At 36.9% G+C, this 26,927-nt stretch overlaps 1 protein-coding gene across 2 annotated transcripts in view; it reads left to right on the top strand.

Moving 5' to 3' along the window:
* The window catches only part of GSK3B (glycogen synthase kinase 3 beta), a 202,135-nt gene that overhangs the window by 45,467 nt on the left and 129,741 nt on the right, over nt 1-26,927 (top strand). For both annotated transcript variants that reach the window (XM_058555863.1, XM_058555862.1), the window contains exon 2: nt 18,934-19,127. In XM_058555863.1, coding sequence (XP_058411846.1) covers nt 18,934-19,127 — 194 coding nt within the window. The remainder of the gene's footprint in view (nt 1-18,933; nt 19,128-26,927) is intronic.

The following is a 26,927-nucleotide window of genomic DNA, read 5'->3' as shown; positions in this document are numbered from 1 at the left end:
GACGTTATTTGTGTTATTATTTACAAATTGTGATAAGTGCTTTGAAGGAAAAGCACTAGTTACTGTGAGAGGATAATAAGAAAATTACTTTAGATGGGATGGTCATAGAGAAGGCATCTCTGAGGAAGTGACATTTAAGTTGAGATCTAAAGGATAAAAAGGAATGGACTAGTGAGCTAGAAAAAGAACATTCTAGGCACAGGGAAATATCATATAAAAAAGTCCTGAGAAGTTAAAGAGCTTTGTATGTTCAGTAAATTAAAAGAAGCCTAGTGTGACTGAATGATAGTGAGCAAGGGGGAGGATGGGGTGAGATGAGAATCAAACCAGATCTTGCAGTCTTGGAGAACATCTGAAGACTTTCAAGTGTTTTAATCAGGGCAATGAGATAGACAAGTGTAACTCTGAAGTGGGAAGTGGAATATAGGGGTCTCTAAAGGTTGAAAGAACAGTCCAGGCTAGAGAAATAAATTTGGGAACCAACAGCTCTCGAATGATTAAATGCCATGATTTAAAGTTCTGGGAATACATAAAATTGAGGAGAGGATAGAGATAGAAGAGAAAGGGGGTCTAGGTACCAAGCCCAGAAGAACGCCAACATTTAGAGGTTGGTAGAAGAGGAACCAGCTTAGAAGGGTCAAGTAAGCAGAGTTTTGTTTTGTTTTTTGGATGACCAAAGCTCCTGAAATGGCAATGGAGAGCAAGGAGGACATTATTTTGATGTGTATAGAGAGATTGAATAACCTCAGCCCCTGTGGGATTTATGAAAGTAGTGTCCTTGGGGGAGTAATGTTTTCCTTAAGGCCGGAAGGTGGAGTTTGCTGATCAAAGAGTAGGAATTCAGAGGACATTCTAGAAGGGGTAGGGTTGACTCAGATGAGAGAGAGAGAGTAGATGGGGGATGAGAGTTAAATAGCAAATGGGAGAGGCTTGCATTTCTCGTGAAGACTTAGGTAAACAAGAATGTGAGGTGTGATAGATTTAGTCCTTAAAATCTCTGGTATGCTGGAGTGGTCTATGGCCTTAGTGGTGTGGTCTGGATGGTTTCAAATACTTTGTTGGGAGAGGAACAAGTTATTGGTGAGGTAAATTGGCTTTAGCAGGTTCTCATTGTGGTATGGTGAGGCTCTGGGCTGGCCTCTTCAATTCTTTCATCTGTTAATAGTAATAATATCTGATTGATTGTTTTCTGATTTAAATGAACAGTCACATAGTGGTTCATAAAAGTTGAATCTGAATACAGATTTAACCTTTTAGGAAATCTGTTAAACATGCATCATAATGAGTCATGATTTATCCAGCTTATTTTGTCAGTCTTTTCCGTATTGAATACAAGAATCAATTCTTAATTGAAGAATAAACATTGACTACGAAAGAGGGTACTTAATCCATGTCTTCATAATACAGATTATACTCAATTTAAGAACTAAGGATAAATCATTCAAGAAGTAGACATTTGTTCATTTTTACTTTAAACAGTTCCTTAAGCATACTTGGATTTTTTTAGAACCTAGTGAAGAAATGTTAGATTATAAGAATAATACTTCTGTCAAAAGAATATCTTTTTAGAATTTTAAGCAAATTTATCTTAAAAAAAATTTACATGCTCAATTGTAGAGAGTTAGGAAATTACAAAGAGTTACAAAGAATAAAATAAAAATTGACCTGTATTCTTTCTATCCAGAGAAAACTTCTGTTTACTTTTTGATGTGTTTGTGTAACAATTGTTTTCAAATTGGGATAACACAGTATATAGCAGTTTTGTAACCTGCTTTTTCAGGTAATCTTGTATCATGAATATTTTCTTATAACCTTAAATATTCTTTGAAAATGTAATTTTAATGGCTGTTTAATATTCTCTTCAGTGTGAGCATATCATATTTACCTAATGATTCTCTTATTATTGGGCGTCTAGATTGGTTCCAATTTAGTGATTATATGTATAGCGCTTCAATGACTATCTACGTAAATCAATCATTTTCTCTCAGTTTCTGATGACTTTTTTTCACCATGTTATTAGAAAGGGAAATATACTAGGTAGGTATATTTGGTGCACCTGCTGCTTTTAAAGAAAATTATTCTTCATCAAAATGGGATCTCATATTTAAGAATCAAGATGTGTATGTTAATATTTGTGGGTATGACATTATTTATTGCTCATTTCCAACGGTGGTTGACTTGTGTGTGGATCTGGAGACCCCTTTGCAATAATAACAAATCCTTACTGGGTCTCTGGCTGAGAACTACTGCTGGAGGTTGTAAACCCTCAGTTCTCTCCCACACCTTATCTTTCACTGCTCCTGCTGCAGCAGATACCTTCTCGCTGCCCCTAACAAATATTCGTTCTTTATTCAGTGACCTTCTTTTCTAACATCCTTGCTTCATATTTGGGAACAATTTTAAGGCTTTTTAACAGTTTTAAGACATTAATCCTCAAACACTGAAAGTAGAAGTGTAAACTGATAAAACCTTTCTAGAACTCAGTTGGTAAGAGCTAATCATGTTTGAGGATGCCTAATTTCATTATATCCTTGTTAACACTCAAACCTTGAGTGTTTACTTTCTAATATTTGCTAATTTGCTAGGTAAAATATGGTAGGTATATTTGGGGCTGGGAAGAATGACTGAAATGATATGTTCATTCTTTCCCAATTTATAACTAAATAAAAATTGGAAGGTGAGAATTAGGCTATAAAACCCAGTGTTTGAAATTTATTCTCTTCATCTGGCTGCAGTGGAATTACATATGTACTTTCAGAGCTGAAAGGGATCTAAAAGTTCATATTTAGTCAGTCATTTTAGTTTACAGATAGGGAAACTGAGGTCTAGAAAGGAGGTTCCTTGACTTTCCCAAGGTCATAAGCCAAACAATGGTAGAAAAAGCTTGGCCTTTTTTTCATAACTTAGCTGTTGGTTTTTCCACAAATGTCCCCTGCCTCTCCCCCCTTGTAGGTGACTGATTTTTTTTCTGTTTGGTTGCCTGATGGAATCTTTTTTATCTTTGAGTTTAACCAGGATACTTGGATCATTCTGAGTCAGTTCTTTTGGATATACACTGTACCTTTTTGTCCTGCAGATATAATTCAATTTTAAGGAAATTTGTATCTTCAAATACTTTTTCTATTGGTGTGTTGGAATCCACTTTTGGAACAGTGATTATCCTTATGTTGAATCATCTTTATTCTCCACATTTATTATCTTTTCCACGTTTACTTTAATCTCTTCATCAATTCTCTCTGCATTACTGTGATTTCCTTTCCTCCCTGCATTAATTTTTCACCAAGTCTCTTCTGTTTCTAGTTTATTTATTAGATCTGTAGTTCTGCTAAGCTAAGAAACAAACTGAGAACTGTGGTAGGCTAAAAAGTGGCACCGCAAAAGATATCCACATCAAATTCCAGCAATCTGTGACTGTTACCTTATTTGGAAAAAGGGTTTTTTGCAGATTACAATTAAATTAAAGATCTTGAAATGAGATCATCCTAAATTATCCAAGTGGGATCTAAATCCAGCTGACAAGTGTCCTTATCAGAGTTACGCAGAAGAGAACCCAGATGCACAGAGGAGGAAGCTGCATGACCATGGAGGCAGAGATTGGAATGATGTATCCGCAAGGCCACAAGTCAAGTAATTTGGACAGTTACCAGAAGCTAGAAGAGGCAAGGAATGAATTCTCTCCTACAACCTACAGAGGGAGTGTAGCCCTGCTGACATCTTGATTTCAGACTTCTGGTCTTCAGGAGTGTGAGAGAATAATTTCTGTTGTTTTAAGCAACCTGGTTTGTGATAATTTGTTACTGCAGCCACGGGAAACTAATACAAGGACCAAAACAATTTTCCTTTTTTGTCTCGGTGTTCTTTTATGACCTTATCTTTGGACTCTTGTTTTGTTTATTTCATGTTCTTATTAAGTTCTCCTATAGCACTATAACTCTTGGAAGGAATTTTTTCCTGCTCTTTAGATTATTTTCTTCTAGATATAGTTCTTAGTTTGGCTTTTGCATGTTTTTCCTGTGGTGTGTTTGTGACAGTTTTTTCAGCTTTCTTATGGTTAAATTGGGCAGCTCTTTCCAGATCTTTTGTTTTGATGTCAAGTCCATCAGTGAATTCTTTCTCTTTTTTACCTTATTTTGGATGTCTTTGTCCTTGAAGAATGTGGCTGTTGTTTTTAATCCACTCTTCTGTAGTCTGAGGGGTGTGGTAGTGAGGTAAATAGAGAAGTCCGCTAGCCGGTGCAGTCCTTTCTGTACATCTTTTCTGCCGCCAAGCCAGGGGTACATTCCACTTTTGTGGGCATCTCTTTCTTCCCGCTACTTAGTTCACTAACGTGGAAGATGGCGACCTTTCCGCCTTTGCTGAGGTTCACAGGTGATGTATAGGGGGCTTTTGGGGTGAGAAACAGTAGCTGTAGACTTTCCTGGACCTTCCCTCCCCTACTGTGCCACCCCCCTCCGTAGCTGCCTGCGGCATTTTCATGTTCCATTTTTTACCATATTGAGGAGTATCATAGAGAATTGTCAGTATTTTGTCTTTTCACCATTTTCCTTCAGTATTGCTTCTAGAAGTGTGAGCAATGTTAGGAGCCATGCCATGCTGCTTGTAGCCTCAACATTTTCTCTTTTTTTCCTTGGCTCCCCTCTTTTGTAGTTTATAGCATAAGCTTGTTCTCCTATTCATTGTTCGGTTGCTGATGGTGACTTTTTGGTAATTAAAAAAACAACTGTCTTTTTCTTTGGGTTTTTTTTTGTTTTTTTTTTTTATAATTTTATTTATTTTTCCCCAAAGCCCCAGTAGATAGTTGTATGTCATAGCTGCACATCCTTCTAGCTGCTGTATGTGGGACGCGGCCTCAGCATGGCCGGAGAAGCGGTGCGTCTGTGCGCCCGGGATCAGAACCAGGGCCGCCAGCATCAGAGCGCACGCACTTAACCGCTAAGCCACGGGGCCGGCCCCTATATTTTTCTTTGTTAGTTACTGCTGGAGAAATGATGATACTGATTCATTTCACTTTCTCAACCTAGATGATAAAATTTTTAATTAAAACAACGTAGGTGGGGCTGGCCCCGTGGCTTAGCGGTTAAGTGCGCGTGCTCTGCTACTGGCGCCCTGGGTTCGGATCCCAGCGCGCACTGAGGCACCGCTTGTTTGGCCATGCTGAGGTGGCATCCCACATACAGCAACTAGAAGGATGTGCAGCTATGACGTACAGCTATCTACTGGGGCTTTGGAGAGAAAAAGGGAAAAACAAAGGAGGAGAATTGGCAATAGATGTTAGCTCAGGGCCGGTGTTCCTCAGCAAAAAGAGGACGGTTGGCATGGATGTTAGCACAGGGCTGATCTTCCTCACAAAAAAAAAAAAAAAGCAAAAAAACACAACATAGGTGTTTTATTTTCACTGAGGGTCATTGTTTTTCTAAATATAGCATGGCAAGTTGTCTGATTTTATAAGTAATCTAATTAGCAAGTGTTCACTTCTCAATGATTTCAGTTTCATTTAAAGTATCTGATAGCTAAAGTAGTCAAATTGTTTATCTGGTTCTGCTGTAAAGCTAACAGGGGAGGTGGTGGATTAGTTCTTCAAGTGACTGTTTTTGAGTTGCAATGGGTATGTACTGAGATATCAGACAAGAAGTCATTTAATTAAACTTAGTGATACCAAAGTGGCCTGCAAAGCTGCATAATAAAACAGCTCCTGGCCTCTTTTCCAGTCCCCCCCTCCATTCTTTTTTTTCTCACTGTGCTTTTACTACGTTACCCCCACCTCTGTTTAGGGAGGATGTATTTTTATTTTATTATTTTTTTTAACAGCTTTATTGAAATATGGTTTACATACCATATAGTTCACTCATTTAATATATACAATTCGGTTATTTCTAGTATATTTACAGGGTTGTGCAACCATCACCATAACCTAATTTTAGAACATTTTCATCATCCCAAAAAGATCTCTTTACCCATTAGCAGTCACTTCCTGTCTCTTCCCCACCTCCCTCCCCAGCCTTAATTTACCTTCTGTCTCCTTAGATTTGCTTATTCTGAACATCTCGTATAAACATAATCATGCAATTTATGGTCTTTTCTGACTGACTGCCCTTCTTTTATTCCCACATTTTGCTCAAGTCCTTCAATGTCTTTTTTTCCCATGCCTTTATTATCCTTTCCCACCTGATTGTCACCTCCCCCCTTCACACTTTTTCAAATTTTAACCGAAATATCACTTTCTCAAGGGGACCCAACCCTGATTAGATTCTAGATCCTCCATTATGGGCTTCATTGTGTCCTGTAATTCTTTTTCTTTCTTTTTTTTTTTTTTTTTTTAAATTTTATTTATTTATTTCTCCCCCAAAGCTCCGGTAGACAGTTGTATGTCGTAGTTGCACATCCATTCTAGTTGCTGTATGTGGGACACGGCCTCAGCATGGCCGGAGAAGCGGCGCGTCGGTGCTCGCCCGGGATCCGAACCCGGGCCGCCAGCAGCGGAGCGCGCACTTAACCGCCAAGCCCCGGGGCCGGCCTGTAATTCTTTTTCATATACTCTTACCTCAATTGTTATGTAACTGGGCAGTTATTTGTATAAATAATGTTTGCTTTTTTTCACTAGACTCTAGGTCCGTGAAAGCAGGGAGTTTGTTATTTATTGTTGATTTTTCACAGTCTACACTAGGGAGAAATAAATACTTGGATGAATACCTTAAGGTGTTCAACCCAGTGAGAGGTGGAGAAAGTTTTCAGAGAAGAGAGGGAGGGATGTTTGTGTGTATTAACTATTAACATAGCAACACTACTCATAGTTGAAAATGTAAGCTGAAAAATAGTGGTTAATTAGGCTTTATGTATGTGTATTGGATAGATAACATAAGACTTGTCTATTACGTTCTCCCAGAAATATGAATCTGGAAAGTTTGTTGTAATACGAAAACTTAAGACTGTCAGTGCCAGGTTAATTTCTGGAGTCCATTTATGTTGTTGACTAGATTATCTGGAATATTTATCCTACCCAAGAAGTTGAATAACCCAACTGAAATATTCTCTTTTTTATTTAGAATCCAGCAGTTCAGTTTTCCAAGGATATTTGTAAATTATGGGTCCTACTGTCTATTTGGGAAACAGTTTATTGCAGGAGGGTGTTGCTTCACTTGCTTTGATGGATATATTAATGAAATTGCTGAGCTTCAGCCGCTATTATGGGCCTCTGAGGGCCACCATTTCTTCTCTGTCTGTCATGGTGCCTGGACTGTTAGGTATAATTGTTCTCTTCTCCCTTAATGTTTACTTTGCACTTTTTTGGATAATGCAGGTCCCTGGGACAAAGGTATGTGACTATGAGTTATGTTTATGGGGGTCTCAGGATGGAGGAAATAGTATTTTCCTTATTGATGAAATTTAAAGTAACACTTTCAGATTAATGAGTCAGATGGCTTTCTGTTGACCTTATTGCTCTACAAGGTTATCAGTAGCACAGGACTATTTACTGTATCAAATCTTTGAAGCCTTAAACTCTGTCTACTGTGGAGCTCTTCTTTGGGTACGTAGTTTCAGTTTTTATAATGGCATTTGGTGAGAAAATAGGATGGCTCTACAGATGTTTATTTCATAGCCTACTTTTATTACAATGTATTTCATCTGTGAAGCACGAAATATACATAGTATGGAGGGCTGTATTGGATGGAGTCTTGGAGTGTCTCAACTCAGAAAAGTCTTTAATGGAAACTTGGTCCTGTTATTTGCATATATCAACACTGAACTTTTAATTTAAAAGATTTTTGGAATTGTATTTCTATACATGAGTAAAGGTTAATTTCATAATCTGGGCATCCAGTAGTACCTTTTCCTGTTTGGCCTTTTCTTAGAAGCAGATTGATATGTTAGTAACAGAGTCGATACTTGGAGTTAAACAGCTGTTTTAATATGGCCCCTCTTATTAGTTTGAGATCTCTAGTAAGTCTCTTAAACTTCCTGGAATCTCAGTTTTCTCATCTGCAAGATGGAGATACTTTCAGGCACTTCATAGCATTGTTAAGATTAACTGAGGTATTATGTGAAAATAATTAGTAAGGTACCTGATTCTATTATGTTACAGGAAATGCTGAACCCAGATTTTGAATAAATACTGAATCCAGCTTTCATTGATAAATAAATAACTAAATTAATTAATTCTCTGAACAGAAAGCTCCACTAAGGAAGGTGCCTTGTTTGTCTTATTTATTTTTTGTGACCCCAGTTCCTAGTACAGTACCTGTCTGGTACACAGATAGCGCTTATTGTGCATGTGATGAATTAATCATGACAATGTATTTGAACCAAAATTCTACTTACATCTTCTTTCCTTTTCTATTCTTAAGATTTTTGAAACTATCAGTCAGCCTACTGTGTGCCGTTAATATGAGAGAATACTTAGAAAATAGAAAGGATGTGCATAACATAAATACATGCGAGAATTAATATTTATAAAGCCACACAGAGGTGATTTATTAAAGTACAGGTACTTAAAGTATAGGATTGCATCTCTCTCTCTCTCATTTTAAATGGAACTCACTTCTCCACTGATTTTCTTTTAAAAATGAGTATGTGTTCCAATGCTTCTGCAGATTGTGGAGCTATAGTATAAAAAGGAACTTAGCCAGCAGTCACTGTTAGGTGACTTACACTGGTCCTGTCCTGGTTTATCATTAGGCCAAGTAGATAACAGCAGGAGATGACAAAGACCATCTCAAAAGGGCAAGGTTAGGAATGTAGGTGTTGCCTAAGGATGAAAGTTCTTTTTCAAGAGAAAGTGTTTCCTACCTTTATGTCCTCTCAGCTTCTGACACTGTAAGTAATGAGTCAGCAGTGAGAGAAGTACTCTGCCCTGGCATGCCCTGTCCCAGCATGCTCTTCTATGACCCAGCAGCAAGAGGATCAGCCATACTTCTTAGGCAGTGGCAGTTGGAACCCAGACTTCTTATAGCCCCGCTGTGAGTGTAGGACTGTGTCATTCCAGTGGCCTCTATTTAACAAAGCCCAGTTAGCATCTCTTCTAGCAGAACTTTGTGGGGAGAAATGCTAAGTGGACTCTGCTTTGTGAATTGACCTAGTTGATCTGTCAGTACTCTTCCTCTGAGGAGAGATGGGCTTGGGACTTGCCCTGTTTGAATGGCATTGCTAGGTTTTCTGAAGTCCGTTTTTGTGGAGAGAGTGTTGGGGGATGTTAAGCCTGTTTTTAGAGGGAGGAAGAGAGGGCCAAATGTAAAAACCAATATGGATTTGATTCCAAGTAATTAGAATCCGTTGGGGCAACGTTATTTAATGTATTTTTCTCTTAAGCAGATTCCTTATTAACTATAAATGTAGCATCATTACTTATGTAGTTGCAAAGGTAAACTAAAAATTAATGAATCACTTTGAGGATGTGTGGTGTCCCTTGCAGAAATGGAATTAATAACAGAACTCTTAATTATTACCTGGCTATTTTATTTTTCACAGTTAAGGAGAGTCTTGTAAAGCTCTTAGGAGTTACTGCATCTCATTTCCACTTTAACAAGTTAAATTGTAATATTTTAGGTGTATTTTTCCCCTAGATAATACAGAATAGTCTTAGTTTGTAAACAGATTGTGTTCTAAAAGTTTATCAGTTGTTTTGGAACTTAGAATATATTTTTCCATTGAAAGTTTTGTAAATAGGTGAAATAAAAATGGTTAGGTTCCCAGGATGTCCTACAAAAGCCTCAAGAACTAAGCCATAATTAGCTCAGATGTCTACGTATTTACAGTGAAAAATAATAGAAAATAATAATATTGCAGGAATAGTAATTAAACAAAACTAAAAACCTCTTAAAAATTAGTTCTGAAAAAGTCTACTTAATATTGGCACTTGATGGATAAAGAGATTTAATCTGAGGGAGATAAGGAGTAGATAGAGACTTATGGGAGACTGACAGATCTTTCTGGGTACTTTCAGGAGCTTTATAGGTTGATGGCATTGGCTTTTCAACTCATAGCTTTACTTTCTCTTGATCTTGATACCAGGCATAGAGCAGAAGTGCTATTTATTTTGTACTTAATCAGCTGTGGTTAAAGTTATTTTTTAGCTCTCAAGTGGAATGAAGAGAGTAGGGAAAAAGAAAAGGGAGACAAAGTTTCCTCAGGTAACTAAGATTTGAAAAAGAAAATAGAAGGTGGAGTAACCTAGGACGTCGCCTGAGGTGGATTCATTGGCATAACAATGATGTGAGTTTAAGGGAGTGAGGGAAGAGTATAACAACGTGAATGATTCCTTTTGGAGGAGAAAGAAGGTGATGATAAGAAAGTATGTTGGGTTAGACATCCCTGTGTTGGTCAGTGACTGGTGCTGGGTATCTTTGGAAGCTGTTTAGAACTGGAAATGAAGAACGGTGTGCTATTTTGGTATTTATGTATGCACGTCTTTCAGAGTTGGTTTTTCATGATGTGGACAGCAGCCGCCATCCAAATATTATATACATTCGGGGTATTTTTTAAAAAACAAATTCAATTATTATTAAACAATTATGCTCTATTATCTTTAAACTTATGAAAACTAAAATATTGTAGTTTAGCCAAATAAACAGGAGATTCCTAAGACTGTGTGATGTAGAGAGATTTAGTCTTCATATTCCTTTTTTGTTTATTGTTTAGAAAAATTATGCTTCCCTGTTTTTTCAGTCTCCAATGTTTCTTAATTAGAATAAACTAGTCCACACACACACACACACAAAAGGCAGGAAATGTTCCTTCTGTTCCTGCAAAAGTAGCAGCTGTTGTTAACCAGTAGATTATGACTTTGTATTCTGATAAATCTGTTCAAGTGCTTAAATGTTTGCTATCAGTTCACTGATTTGATTTTCCTCAGGGAAACTTTGACTCTCCTTTTGCTCATTTTAGGTGATGTCTCTCTCAGACAGCCTTATATCTCAGGCAAAATGAAGCAGTTTTATATTAAAAGTTATTTTGCAGTTTATATTAAAAGGTGTTAAGACGCATACTTAAAATGTGTGGTTAGATTGGACTGTTATTTTTATGGATTTACTTTGGAATTGAAATAAGTGGCTTGATTGGCTTCCATTTTTATAGACATTGGCAGAGGTACTACACTTGGGAATTGGATGACCCAGGTTGTAGTTTTCAGTATTACTGTATAACCTTGAGCAGTTTTACTTACCTTTTGAGTTTCAGTTCTCTCCTTCCCGATTTAGTAATGGTTCTACCTCCCTCATAGGACTGCTGCCTTGATAAAGTGAGGTAATGGGTCTAATCATGTTTGTAAAGTGCTCCACAAATATGTTATTTGTGATGATGATGGAAAATGATGATGTGTGGTGATCAGTTTTGGTCCCAGGGAAGATTGTCGAATTGGTGAATTTTGTCTTTGCATTTTTTTCTCAGTCTCTTGAATGACTCAACCCTTTTGAGAGGTGATAACAGGGTCCTGTTTCACATTAGAGAAGGAGTTAGCGGTACTTATTTTAGTGACTTTTAGACTGTTGGCAGATTTCAAAGTATAGTGGAATCCTATAGGAATTCGTTCACTTTTTAAAATGAACAAATATTTTACAGCCTGCTATGTGCATTGGGTATAAAATGAGGCTACAGCAATAAACATGTGGTAAACATGATTGTTGCCCTGTTGGATTGGATACTAGTTGTTAAATTGTAATTGGTAAACAGGTATAGGACCAACCTAGAGTAAGCAAGTCTTCTGGGAGAAAACAAATCCCATCCTGCCCTCTTCCCTCCACCGTTTGAGATTTAACAGAAAATTTTAGGCTAATAACCCTCACTTTAAAATGCACGTAAAAATGTGTGTAAATTTGTATGCTGTGCTATAGGCAAAGCAGTTTGGATTTAGGGGTGAGGATAACTGGTGCATAGTTAGGGGAAAGCAAGACTGAGTTAGCTGTTAACATTGTGGGGATTTGGGTTGTCAGAAGGCAATATTGAGGATCAAGGAGATGTGTGGCAGGCCAAAAACCAGACCTAATCCCTTAAGAAAATTTGTAGAGCCTTGATTTTAGTGTTGCACTCACTAAAGACTAGACTAAAATATATCAGCCTTGTGAGAGCTATTTTCTGGCTTTCTTCTGGATTTGTGGCTGCTCAAGATTGAAGTTGCCGAAAGTGTGAGCATTGGATCAGTGAGTCATTGTGTTTTTAAAAGTAATTCTTTCTTTAGTCTAAGTGTTTACCATTTACTCTTTCCATCCATGTATAGTGTACTCTTTCTTTGGTGATATGGTAAAATTCCTCATTAAGAAAAATTTAAATGTACTGATTACTCTCCCCCACCCCAAATTGGGCAGTTTGTAAATCAAGTGGATAAGCATATTTAAGAATTCCTAAAAGCCGAAGCTCTTTACACACATGCTGCAAGCCTTTTAGACTTTCATGGGAAATAAACCTATTTCTAAAATATGTCTTGATATTATTTCAAGTGAGGGCTTAAGACCAAGTGAAATATTTATTCATTTTGGGTTTGGTTTGATTTTATTTCAGTTCATTGGAGTTAGAAAAAAAGGAAAATATGCTTGTTCCAGTTCATGGTTCATAAGTAAAATAATATTTAAGTTTAGGCTGTTGAAAATTAGCATAGTTCATTCTGGTTTTTGGTTGGTTTGGTTTAAAGTAAAATCTGGATTTGAAGAGAAGATAAAAAAGTGAGTCAATTAAAAATTAGTTCTAGAGGAGTATGGGTATTTCAAAGTGAAAATTTGGATGTCAGTAATTCTCCTACCTGTCAATAAGTGCACATGTGGCAAATTGGGTCATTTATTTTGGCTGCCTGTTGTCGCCATGTTTTCAGCAAGCCCTCCATTCGGTTTTACTACTTGTAAGGCCTTTCTATATACCTTATCCCTGGGGATTTGTATCTGATCAGTGGCAAGCATAAGAAGAAGCAAAAGCACTGCTTAATGTTTAGCGTAAAGTAGTCAGTTCCCAAATCCTAATGGTTCTGCTTAAGTGATTTTTACATAAATTCAGCAGCAAACATTTGCTCAGCACACCTGCGTTGTGCTGAACCCTGTGCTAATAATAAGCACTAGGGAAATGTAAATGGTTCAGATAATGTCTGGCTTTCCTAAGAGCTTTTAGTCAAGTGAGGGGCTCAGACTCTTAATAATTATAGAGCATGGTGATAAGCACTGTGGTAAGACACATACCGAGTGGTAAAAGAACATACAGAGGAGAAGAATGTTTTTGTTTCTGTTTCTACTGCCAATAATTCAAAGTTCAGAGAAACTGTGATTTATTGAGCACCCACTATGTGGCATGCACTTAAAAAACTGCTTAACCGGGCAGGCCTTGTGGCTTAGCGGTTAAGTGTGCGCGCTCTGCTACTGGCGGCCCGGGTTCGGATCCCGGGTGCGCACCGACGCACCGCTTCTCCGGCCATGCTGAGGCTGCGTCCCACATACAGCAACTAGAAGGATGTGCAACTATGACATACAACTATCTACTGGGGCTTTGGGGGAAAAAAAAAAAGGAGGAGGATTGGCAATAGCTCAGAGCCGGTCTTCCTCAGCAAAAAGAGGAGGATTAGCATGGATGTTAGCTCAGGGCTGATCTTCCTCACACACAAAAAAAAAAACCAAAAAAAACCCCTGCTTAACTTATGTTGTTTAATCATCACAACAACACTTGGAAGTAGCAGCTATCTCCATTTTATAGATATTAAATGGTAGAATATGCCATTCAAATCTTGGTATGATTTTAGAGCCTGTATTTACACCATTATGCCTCTCTCCAAGGACAAAAACTTGAATTTTTTTTCTTTTCTTCTTCGCTTCTTTCCCCCCTTTATTTTTTTTGTGGTGAGGAAGATTGGCCCTGAGCTAACATCTGTTGCCAATCTTCCTCTTTTTCCTTGAGGAACATTGTTGCTGAGCTAACATCTGTGCCAGTCTTTCTCTATTTTGTATGTGAGATGCTGCCACAACATGGCTTGATGAGCGGTGTGTAAGTCCATGGCCAGGATCCAAACCCATGAATCCTGGGCGGCCAAAGCGGAGTGCGGGAACTTAAACCACTGGGCCGGCCCTGAATTTTTTTTTCTTAAGGGGAATTTTATGGTTCTTCAGAATTGATGCTTGTTAATCCCATTGACATAGTATCTTCTTATGATTGAAAATGTGATATTATTGTGCTGTCAAGGACTCCAGAGTCTTTTCTGTCTCATCTTTATCCTCTGCCACCCTATGTTTTTCTTTCAGTTTCCAAAAGTGATATACAGGGTGATATCTCCAAAAGCCAGCCCATGTGTGACGTCTGTCCATTTTGTTTCCCTTGCCTCTCCTTTTGTTTACTCTTCCTGTCCCCAAAGGAAGTTTAGTAATTCTTTGTTTTGTTTTTCCCAATCCTTTAGATAGAATCATGGGGAGATGAATGGCAGCTAAGGGAAAAAGGCCCTGCTGCAAAGATTTTTATCACGTCACGGATACATAGAACTTGCCCTAAAATTTTTATCATGCTGTTGATGGTTAGAGTTGATGTGACTGATTCAGCTGCTGGGTTGGCATTCTCTTTCTTCATAGTTTTGCTCCAAGGTATGTAAGCACTTGCACTCTGGCCAGAGCTTCCACGTCACAGAATAGAGCCCCTATTTCATGCCAAGAATATGTTTATTTTAGAATTTGTCTAACTCTTATTCTGTGGACCTCAGTTCCTTTTTATGTCTTTTGCTTATTAATTTTTATGTTGTTTTCATGTTTCTAAGCTGTTTTGTTTATTTGGGGGAGAACATCTTGCTTTAATAGAAGTTCTTTAGCCAGTTACTTAGGTTAAAGAGTTATTTGAACTTTGATTTAAAAACCTGAAAATTTGACGTGGTCAGTGTTTCACCCTCCGATAATCTGAATCATGCCTGAAAATGAGGTTCTTTTTGGTTCTTTTGAGTAATTTATATAATAATATTTTTCAATAGAGCGTTTGCCATGTTGCGGTAAACATCCGTAAGAATAGTTATTTCTCTTAGTGATAGAGAAACAGTAGGCAGTGCTGTTTTCCCTACTAATGCTATTATTAGGTAAAAAGTCATAAAAATACTTTGTATCTTCCTTGTAGTCACAGGTCTTATGCTGGTTTCTCTGGGCTTTTGTTACAGACTTTTAACTTTGTTATTTCTACATGGAGACATTATTCTTGAGCTAAAGGAAGATTTTATAGAGCTAGTCATTACTGCTTTTATTCAGTTGGAATCAGTAGTATGGCTTATTAACATCTCCAAACGCCTGAGGTAAAAAGTGTTGCAGTTGTTGCTTTTTCTCAGCTCTGAATCTTAAGAAACATGAAATTAAATGGCTAAAGTAGGTTCAGCCTTGAGATTTATCATTCATATAAAATTAGAATGTCAGTGTCAGATACCTCCTAAGCATTTAAACATGCTTGAAGGGGCCTTTTGGTTTTCGGATGCTCACTCCAGCTCTGGATGTGGACTGTGTTACGCTGTTCATTCCCGGGATGGATTGGTCTGAGATGTGACTTCAAAAGACTTAAAAAATGTAACCACGAGGTGTTGCTTAGAGATACAACCCTGTGTTTGGGAGATTGAGAACTAGGCCACACATATCATTTTGGGATATGCCTAAGGCTTTTGTAAAAACTATATTCTATATTTAACAGCCTTTGATAGGAAGTGGTTCTGTTTATACCATCTTCCTGTTGCCTCCTGAGAAGTCTATTGTGGCTTATATATTTAGGATTTCTTTATTGTGGTAGAGAGTAGGGAATTTACTTCTATATTCTAATTATAATAGGAAATTCATACTACCTGAGTGAATTTTAACTGTAATAGAGGGTCCCAGGAGTCCTCTGGCCAGAGAGAAGGGACCTGGAGCCTAGCTGTTTCCACTGTTGTTGCTCCTGAGATATACAGTGGCATTTTTTTGAGACCAATTTTATTGCAATTGGTGTGAGATTCACGATACCATGCATTTTGGGAAATTTAGTATTGGGCAAAGTGGTGATTTTTTTTTTTTTTCTTGATGAGGCAGATTTGGCAGATTTGTTACAATTTCTAGTTTTTCATGAGGATTTTGGTCTTTTGGTAGCAGTGCTTAACATGCTGCTCTGTTGCTAAGATCCATAATTATCCAGTTTCTAGTAGTAAATGTTAAATTGTTTGAACATCACAGAATCAATTGTTTTCCATTTTTGTTTTCCATATGCTTTTGCTTTGGAATAAGTTTCAAAATCTAATGTTGCCAGAGTATCTTTGGAAATAGCTCTTTAGCTATTTATAAGTGAATAATTGAGGCCTGAAAACTGTCAAAGATTATTCATTTATTCTCTTACTTCTTATTACTCTGGAGGTGATCTTTTTACATTATATTTTCAGAAACATTATCTGCTTCCTTGATGGGGGTAATAGTCTATGAAGTTAGTCTTTCAGCTGTTGCAGGAAGGTTGTAAAATGTAGCAGAGGCGGCATGAGGCAAGTGAAGAGTTCTGCTTATAGCTTTGTGATATTGGACAAGTTATTTTCTCTTAGTCTTACTTTCTTCATTTGCATAGTAAACACAGTGTATCCCTACATTTATTATAAGTGTTAGAGTAGATGAAACAATGAACTGGAAAGTTCTTTGTACAGTGAAATTTTATACAGCTGTTATTTTATTGCTAAGTTGGCAAATTACAGTGCCAAATGATGACATGCGTTTCCTTGGCACAGTAGCTGCTGACTGTCCCATGCACTACTAATGCTCATGCCAAGTCATCCCCAGTGTTATCTTGCCATTCTTTACAGCTCTGCTATTTCAGATCTCTGATGGAGCAGTCTGAAGAGCTTGATGATTTCTCAGTAAAAATACCAGGATGTTTGAGGTAGAAAGCCTGAGAACCGTTGTTCCTAGTATACCTAGGGATTTCACATTAGTAGGGAGTATAGCCCATGAGAGTTCTCAGCAGTCTCTCTAACTGCTTGAGAGAGAATAGAGTAAATCTTTTAATTTCTGCTAAGATAGTAAGTAGTTTTTTACTAGAAGTACAGGAGGGTGAAAGGATTGGTCCTTGTCCACATCCAATCACAGTTTAAAATTAAGAGGCCTCAAGAGTCTCTCTCAGTTACAGCATCTGTAGGACTTATCTGTTTATCTTTCTACTCTGCTTTTAATATTTTTACAGAATTATCTCATTTGTGCCTTTTCTCACATGCAAATCGTAATGCTGGGATAGACTTCCCAGGCTTAGTAGTTAAGGTTGAAGAGATACTAAATACCAGGGTTGTGATATCTTTCATAGCTGGTTCTTGTAGCCCTGAAACCATTTTTCTGAAATGTGAAGGTTTTTTTTGAGAAATGCAACCTGAGGAGGCAAGTGGGGAAAGTCATTACAATGTACTTATATTGCTTAAGTTTTCTTACAGGAGGAAGTGCAGATCTGTGGCTCCTGTTCTTTTTTTCTTTTATTGAAATATGGTTAGACAGTATAAAAGCATCATTTTTGGTTATACTCCAGATGGCTTTTGTTTTCAATTAAAATTGTAGCGTACAACAGCCATTCTTAAAAACTATTAATTTATCTTAATTAAAAAATAAAGCTTTGCTTTGTGAATTAGACCTCTGAGATTTTGCAAGCAACTTGTTCAGTGAAATTATTAACTCATAGTTCTTGAAATTTTTTTTCTTTTTGGTGATACGATTTTGACTTGGATGATCTAGGGAAGAGTCAGACTGTTTGAAATCACTTCTACTTTTTATTTTCTTTGGGACAATGGGTTATAAGAAAATGTATTCAATACCTTAGATTTTAATCTTTCTGGATCTAACCTTTCTATATCTCTTCATTTAGAGTTTAACTTCAGAAGACTGTAATCCTGTCTTTAGGAGTGCCAAAACAAAGATAGGTTTATTTTACAAATGAGGAAGAAAATAACTTATAGTAAGATTTATAGTCAACCTGAAAAGTTGTGGTTAAGATTAACATGGTCAGAAATGAAAGTAATATGGAATATTTTTGGGGAGTGGAGCATGATGATTTAGAACTCAGATTAAACTAATTCTTAGCAAATATATTTAAGATCTATTTTACTAGGAAGTGAGATGTGAAGGGGCTATTTGAAAGCTTTGAGAACAATTTAAAGCTCTTTAAAATCAAGTACTAGAATAGTTTAGAATAGTTTAAGAATTCAGAGAACAAGATGATTGTGAACTATGTCTGGTCAAGTAGGAGTTGGCTCTTGAGCTTGAATTGAAGAGAATCTTTGGATTCTTATTAGGGGAGAGGGAAGGGCAAAAAGGTAAGAAGAGGGCCACAAGTGGGCAGAGACCCCACAGCCACTTAGCTACCTATGAATGAGGCTCAGTTCAGAATGGGTTTGATTTTTCTTTTAAGTTTTACATTTCTTACCCCCAAATTAACATTCTTTCCCCTGTTCCTATTACTCATCTGACCTTTCTCTGAGAGGTATCCCACTGTTTTCTTAAAAAGAAATAAAATACGGAGAAGGGAAAACTTAAAGCGCTACCTTTCTAAAGGCAGAGTGGTCTGAACAGAGTCAGCATGTTTAGACATTTTTAGTTGCACATATTTTATTTTCAAGAAAACTAAAGAAGCCTTGAGGAAAGAAGTAGAGCCTTTAGAGTTGGACAGATAAGGATTCAAACCCTGATGGGACCACCGTTTGCTTTTTTGACCCAGGGCAAATTTAATATTCTTCCCATTACATTTAATATGGGAACAGTACTATCTACTCATGGGGTGGTTGTTTTCATTAAGTGAAGTCACATATATAAACTAAACGTGGTGCCTGGTCTATAGAATGACTGGATATATGGTGGTTAAAAAAAAATTAATTGAAACAAATAGTTGAAGTAATTCTGTATGATGAACTAAGATGAGCATCTAAAACTAGTTTGTTGTAAGGAATATAGTTTACTTTGTATACTTTGGCAATTTTCTCTGCTTAATTCTTTTAGTTCTCATTTTTCTACCCCTTCTTTCCTTTAGGAGACAAGGATGGCAGCAAGGTGACCACAGTAGTGGCAACTCCTGGGCAGGGTCCAGACAGGCCACAAGAAGTCAGTTATACAGACACTAAAGTGATTGGAAATGGGTCCTTTGGTGTGGTATATCAAGCCAAACTTTGTGATTCAGGAGAACTGGTTGCCATCAAGAAAGTATTACAGGACAAGAGATTTAAGGTAAGACCTTTGGTATTTCGTATATTTTGTTGCTATCAGTACATGTAAATAATTATTTTTTTCAGTCTTTTTGCTTCAAATTTCATTTATTGTGCAAAATTTTTGTTCAGCTCAACCACTGTAATGATTTTATTTTATGTTGTGTATTTTGTAGAGAGAAAATTTACTGAAGATTGCAATGTTATTTTTGAACCACTGCTATGAGTGATATATGTATTTAAAATATTGTGAAAAGTAGATTAAGATGTCTTAATTTAAACTTTTAAAAAGTGACCTCTCCCTGCTTTGGGTCTCATTGGTGTAGGAGACCAGAGAAACACTGCTGGTAGCGTATGATTATTTGATATAGTTGACTATGCTTCCATTCTTGAAAAATTTCCTTTGAATCTGTGATGCAGCACTATCATTTTTCCCCCATAACTCTGACCTGTCTTTGCTATCTTCCTATGTCTCTCTTCTGCCTGACCGTAGAAACCAGCAATCCCCACAGTTCCCTTTATTTTCATTTCTCACACCATCTCTTTAGGGAATCCTACTCATGGATGTTCAGAGGTCATCTCTATGTTATGGTATAGTGGAGGGTCAGCTGACCTGGGCTCTAATCAAGGCTCTGCTGTTAACAAGCAAGTCATGCAGCTCTATTCCCTGCTCTGCTCCTCCCACCTCTGCAACATTTACTGAGGGTCTCCCGTGTGCTAGGAACTATGCTGAACATTAAGGGATATAAAAATAAATAACAGGTGATCACTCTTCTGAAATAGCACACAGTCTAGTGTCTGTATGCTCTAGAATGTTTTGAATATTTTAAAGACGTTTTAAAAAAAAATTCTAAAGTTTTTGTCTTCGATTCTCACTCTCTTTCCCAAGTACTAGTCCCATATTGCTGAATGCCCACTGGATCTTGATATCACAATGTTGCACTGTTACTCAAATTGTCAAGGCTTCTTATCTAACCTTGATTTAACTTTTAAGACCCAATGAACATCCTTTCTATTCGTTACCATTCCTTTTTGCTTTTGCCTTCTAATGGTTTTATCAATCACGTTGTCATTCAGTTTCTTCCATTCTCTCATACCTCATATCCAGTCATTATCAAACTTGGTTGGTTTTTTTTTTCCCCCCTCACTGCCTTGTTGATCTATCCCTTCTTTCCTTTTCTCATCACTGCTATTCTAGTCAGGCCCTTGTCATTATTTGGCTTAACTGCTAGTAAGACACTACTTCTGATCTTCTCACTTTCAATCCCTTCTGCATACCAACACTAGAATAATCCCACAGTTCAGTTTGGTCATGTTGTTTCTCCTACACACAAATCTTCTATGGTTCCTTGTAGTGTAGAAAATAAAGCCTGGTCAGTTCAGTTGTGCATTCAGGAGCTTCCATAGTCTTGCCTTATCTCCAAATACTCAGCCTTCCAAACCTTCTATGTCACTATCCTTGAAATATTTTGATCTTTATAGCCTCTCTGCTTTCATTCAGTTTCCCTTCTATCACTCCCATTCTCTTGCTCTGTAAATCCTGTGCGTATGTAAAGACCCATATCAGATTCTTCCTTTATGAAATTTCTTAGATGATTCCACCAGCCATATGGATCTTGCTGTTCTAAGTTCCTTGAACACATATTATCTGTAAACTAGGAAATTCCAATTTTTTTCATGACAGGGACTCCATTTTTATTATATTTGTCTCCTGGATACCCACACATTCAGTGTTTTTTTGGATTAGTTGTTGATAGCAAATACTTATCAAATCCTTATTATATGCTCTGTGATCTACTAAGGTTTTTTTTATATGAGTAGTTTTATTTGAGTCTTACCATTAGTACTGTGAATTTGGTACTGTTATTATTCAGATAAGGGAAGCTGTGCACAAAGAGATTGTAAATTAACTTGTCGGGGGTCACACAGTTAGCAAGTGGGTAGATGGGCAAGTATTTGAATCCAAGCAATCTGACTCCAGAGTGCTTTATTACATTTTATCATTGTATCAAACCCATATATTCTGTTCAGAAGGTATTTGGGTTAGTTCTTGTTTTTCTTGCTTTTTTTTTAATTTTAATTTTTCCTTTTAGCATAGTAAGGTTATTCATTTGAGATGTTGTTTGGTTCATCGGTTTCTATCCCTTTTTAGAATTTTATTCCCATTTTTTTTGACTTTTAAAAAAATTATTTATATTTTCAGTCTGTAAAACACTAACATAGTTCCAAAAGTCAGAAGTGTGCACGTGTCATTCTCTTTCTATTCTTTCTGTCTTGTTTCCACTCACTCCCTGTAGATAGCCAATCTCATTATGTTCTGGTTTATTTCTCCTGGGTTTCTTTTGCACAAATGAGCAGTTATGTGTAATTTTCTTGGTTTTTTTTTTTTTTTTACACTAAAGATAAAACATTGGAGATATTCTTTTTAAGAGAAAAAGATACGCTTTTCGTCTTAACTATAGGTTCTAGAAGTTGTTGCATATCAGTTCAGAGATTTTTCACATCCTTCTTACAGCTACATAGTATTGCAGAGTTGATTCAACCATTTTTCTGTGTATAGATATTTAATTTTAATATTTTGTAATCTCCAAGAGTACTATTATGTATTTTTTTTTAGATGTGTATCTTTAGGGTAAATTAAGAGAACTAGGACTGCTGAGTCAACAAAAACACATATATAGTTTTGTTTGGTACTGCTGAATTCTCCTCCATAAGAGTTGTGCCAGTTTGCGTTCTCTCCAGTAATATATGAATGGCTGTTTCCCCACAGCTTTGACAATACACATTGCTTTACTTTTTCAGTTTTTGCCAGTCTGGTGAGAAATGGTAGACTTCGTGTATTCTATTTTTTTGTCATGCAAAAAAGTCCACCCCACATGCAGTCAGATTTATTGTTCTTTTCTTTTACTATATCTGGATTTTGAGTTATAGTTAGGAAGTCTTTGCCTTATAAAGCCTTTTCTTATAGAACGCCTTTTCCTCAGGTTAAAGAGAAATTTATCCATATTTTAGTCTAGTAGTTGTAAGATTTCAACAGTTTTTCCATCTAGATCCCTGATCCATTTGAAGTTCATTCCTTTGTGTGGAGTTTATTTCTATATATGATATGAGTTATTGATCTAATTCTGTCTTTTCTAATCATTAACCCTTTGTCTCAGTACAGTTTATTAAAAGGTCTATTTTTGTTCCAGTGATTTGAGATGCTGTTGTTATTATATGCTGAATTTCCACATGTACTTGGTCTGTTTCTGGACTTTCCATTCTGTTCCCATAGATTATTTGCATATTCCCCTGTCAATACCACACTGTTTTGATTATAGAGCTTTATAGTATGTTTTAATGTCTAGTAGGGCTAATCTGCCCTTGTAGCTTTTCTTTTTTGTTTTTTTCTAGCTTTTTGTGGATTTTTTTTTCCATATGAACTTTGGTATCAATTTGATTAACTCCATAAAAAAGCTTGTTGATATTTTTTTTTTTTTTTTTTTTTTTTTTTTTTTTTTTTGTGAGGAGATCAGCCCTGAGCTAACATCCGCCAATCCTCCTCTTTTTTTGCTGAGGAAGACGGCCCTGGGCTAACATCGGTGCCTATCTTCCTCCACTTTATATGGGACGCCGCCACAGCATGGCTTACCAAGCAGTACTTCGGTGCGCGCCCGGGATCCGAACCAGCGAACCCCGGGCCGCCGCAGCGGAGCGCGCGCACCCAACCGCTTGCGCCACCGGGCCGGCCCCAAGCTTGTTGATATTTTTAATTGGAATTTCATTAACTTTATAAATTAACTTAAGGAGAACTGTTTATAGATCAGTTTGTGATGTTGAATTATCTTATGCCAGAATAAGAGATATCTTTCCATTTGTTCAAGTTTACTTTTTTGTCTTTCAGGAATTTTACTTATACTGGCTTTTTGGCATTTCTTGTTAAGTTTATTCCTAAGTATTTTATTGCTATTTCATAGTTTTGTTTTTGTTTTTCTTTTTTTCTCCTACAAGCTAAAAAGTGGCAGTCTGCCTTACACCATGCTCACTTCTTTTCCACTGTATCACCTTTCCTTTGTAGAACTTAAGTGTTCTTTGTTCTCCTTGCTTAAGTGTTAACTGTTTCCAAAAAAATAAAACTTGATATATTGACCAGTTCATTTCTCTTGATTATCATAAAATAGTAGAAAATTTTCTGACCACTTAAAATTCTGTAGTTTCACATCTGTGATTTATATACCTGCTGTCTAGGATTGCATTAAATAATTATGTGTTTCCAGAAAAAGGTTGGAATAGGGTCTTCTCCTTGCCCAATTAAATAAACCAACCAGCTGAGCCTGCTAGTGTCAGTAAGAGGCAATTTGCTTTAGTGAAAAAACTAGAAGACAGAGAATGGTCAGAGATAAAAAGAAAACCAGGAGTATTTATCCTTGCATCAGTAGTCACGTAAACTACATTTAAGACAGTGAGCTTTTTAAAAGAATTTGTGGTATAACAAGCTTCATTTCAGCAGTGTTTGACCTTCAATTTGAATGTCTTTTTTCCTCTGTGACCCATCATACTGTGGTAAATTACTTAAACTAGAATTAAACTACCTCACTTGGCCGGTTTGGAGGCGCTTGTGATAGAAGATGCTACTGTGGTATAAATTCCAGCTAGGTACCTTATGTAGGAGACCTTTGATATTAGAGCAAGGAGAAGATTAATCAATCCCCAAAGCTACTGATGGTTGTTGAGGCTGGCTTTTCCAATTTGAACATCAGTAAGTTGCATTTTTAATTAATTCGTGATCTCAGCTTCATTAACTATTGATTTCAGTTCTCCTTTGAACTAAGTGATAGGTTTCAGGTCTCCTGCTTGGTTTCACTTGTTCTGTGGTTGGGATGTGGGGGTGGAGATGTGAAGTGTCACTGTGTTGTTCTCTTGTGAATGGAGAGGGAATAGAGCCCTACTTTGGGTATATACTATTTTGGAGAGTGAGGAGAGATAATGTCCTGGTTTCCATCCTTAGGGATATGATTATTCTCTGCATGATATTCTGGAAATAGCATACAACAAAGATGACCTTGGTCCACTATTAATAGTTTTGTAAGCTTGAGCATATTCATTAACTTTATAAGCCTCAGTTTCATCATCTGTAAAATGGGGGTGCTACTACTACAGCAATGCGCCAGTCTAATGTTGGCACATAAAAGGACTCAATAAATATTATCGTGCTCCATTCTTTTTCTCCAGTGTTGTGTGAATCAAATGAAACAATGTATTAGGAGAACATTTTTCTAAATTTTAAAACTCCTTATAACTAAGTTCTATTGTTTTTATTTTTAGGTGTCTGAATTACTAGAAACTGCTATTCACTTTGGAATTTTTCCTGTTTGTTCTACTTCCTCTTAAATTTGGTAATCCTATTTTCAGGCATCTAATTATTTGTATTTATATAACTATTTTAAGTCATTTGTGGAAAATCTATTTCCTGATAAAACTGACAGCCAACTTGAAAGAAATAGTAATGTTGAGTTATGCCATATGGAGCTATGTTCTTTGGGTCATGGAAACTTGTAGTTATCAAGTGGAAACTAAAAACCAGCTCTTAACCTCTGTGGAGAAGAGAGGGAAAGACAGCAGAAGTTTGGGTAGGAAAAGTCTTACACTGCAGTGCAGCTCTAAGAAAGTTATAGCAAAACCAACAGGGAATCCTCAACCCAAGGTAGAATCATCAGAGGAGTCCAGTGTCTCCTGGGAAAAGGGCTCCATTAAATATGTCTGCCATGCTCAGTCATTGGCTGGGAACAGCCCATGGGAAGCTTGGCTTGGGCCCAACAAAAGAAGAGTTTTGAGAGCTCAGTGCTGGGACCATTGGTCAATGATGTTCCCTGCAGTGGGAGATCTGAGAGGTACATTTTCATAGTTGCCATACTACGCTTCTTAAGGATACAGACTGTTTTATGCTACTTTCCCAAGTGCCTATGTAGGTAGGGTAACTAGTAAAATACTTTTTTAAATTAAATTGAATTTTTGGAGACTGTACAAAGGTTGGTGTGGAAGGATTGTACTGATTTTGCTCTTAAAATTATATATAGTTTTATTACCTCTATTATTCAAGAGGTAATAAAGAAAATTCAAGAAAAAAATAGAGGCATGATATTTGTGGTTCTGAATGTCCTCTTTCTGGCCTTTGGTGGCTTGAATGGCTTGAGAGAAAGAAAACTTAATATAAAGCGTAATGTGCCTTTTAAGTTTTCACTTTTTTTTTAACTTGACTATTCTTCAGTGTTTATACCTTTTCAAATTCCTGTCTCTCTGTGGTAAGTTACAAAGAAGTGTTTAGCATCAGGTGTTAGATTTGCCCATTTGACTAGTTTCACGAAAGCCTTTGTAATTTTTGTGGATGGTTGGCTGTTTGAATCTTTTTTTATAAGAGCTTTGTTGAGATATAATTCCTGTACCATAAATTTTACCCTTTTAAAGTATACAATTCATTGGTTTTAGTATAGTCCCAGGGTTGTGCAGCTATCGCTACTGTCTAATTCCAGAATATTTTCATAACCTCAAAAAGAAACTATGTTTATTAATAGTCACTCCTCATCCTCTCCTTCCCTTAGGCCCTGGCAACCACTAATCTGCTTTCTGTCTCTATGGATTTGCCCATTCTGGACACTTCATATAAATGGAATTATAATATGTGATCTTTTTGTGTCTGACTTCTTTCACTTAGAATAATATTTTCAAGGTTCATCCGTGTTATACCATGTCTCCGTACTTAGTCCTTTTTATGGATGAATAATATGCCATTGTATGGATATGCCACATTTGTTTATTCGTTCATCAGTTGATGAACATTTGAGTTGTTTCTACCTTTTGGCTTTTATGAATGATGCTGCTCTGAATATTTGCATGTAAGTTTTTGTGGGGACTTTTTTTCAGTTCTCTTTGGTTGTACGTAGAAGTATGGTGGATCATATGGTGACTCTGTGATTAACATTTTGAGCAAGTGCTAACTTGTTTTTCAAAGCGTCCTTACTGTTTTACAATCCCACGAGCAATGTGTATGAGCACTGCAATTTCTCCACATCATCACCAATACTTATTATTATCTGGTTTTTGATTATCCCTATCTTAGAGTGAAGTGGTATCTCCTTGTCTTGATTTGCATTTCCTAATGGCTAATGAGGTTGAGCATCTTTTCATGTGTTTATTGGCTATTTGTATATGTTCTTTGGAGAAATGTCTGTAGAATTCCTTTGCCTACTAAAAATTTTTTTTTAATTTAAAAATTTTCTTTTCTTTTTTTTTTTTTGGTGAGGAACATTGGCCCTGAGCTCACATCTGTTGCCAATCTTACTCTTTTTGCTGAGGAAGATTGGGCCTGAGCTAACATCTCTGCCCATCTTCCTCTATTTTGTATGTGGGATGCCGCCACAGCATGGCTTGATGAGTGGTGCATAGGCGTGCGCCTGGGATCCGAACCTGCAAACCCCTGTCCGCCGAAGTGGAGCACATGAACTTAACCACTACACCACCGGGCCAGCCCCCCAAATTTTCTTTTTTTAATTAATAGACTTTATTTTTTGAACAGTTTTAGTTTTACATAAAAACGAGTGGAGAGGAGAGGCTTCCCGTATACACTTCCCTCCTCCTCAGTTTCCCCTATTATTAACATTTTACGTTATGTAGATTTGTTACAATCAAACCAATATTGATACATTATTAGTAATTAAAGTCTGTAGTTTGTGTTATGGTTCAATCTTTGTGTTGTATAGCCTGTGGGTTTTGACAAATGTATAATGACGTGTATCTATCATTACAGTGTCATACAAAATAGTTTCACTGCCCTAAAAATTCCCTG

The sequence above is a fragment of the Diceros bicornis genome, chromosome 15 (assembly GCF_020826845.1).
Source record: "Diceros bicornis minor isolate mBicDic1 chromosome 15, mDicBic1.mat.cur, whole genome shotgun sequence".
Taxonomy (NCBI): Eukaryota; Metazoa; Chordata; class Mammalia; order Perissodactyla; family Rhinocerotidae; genus Diceros; species Diceros bicornis.
The sequence above is the reverse complement of the archived record's forward strand: the minus strand, read 5'-3'. Positions and strand labels throughout refer to the sequence as shown.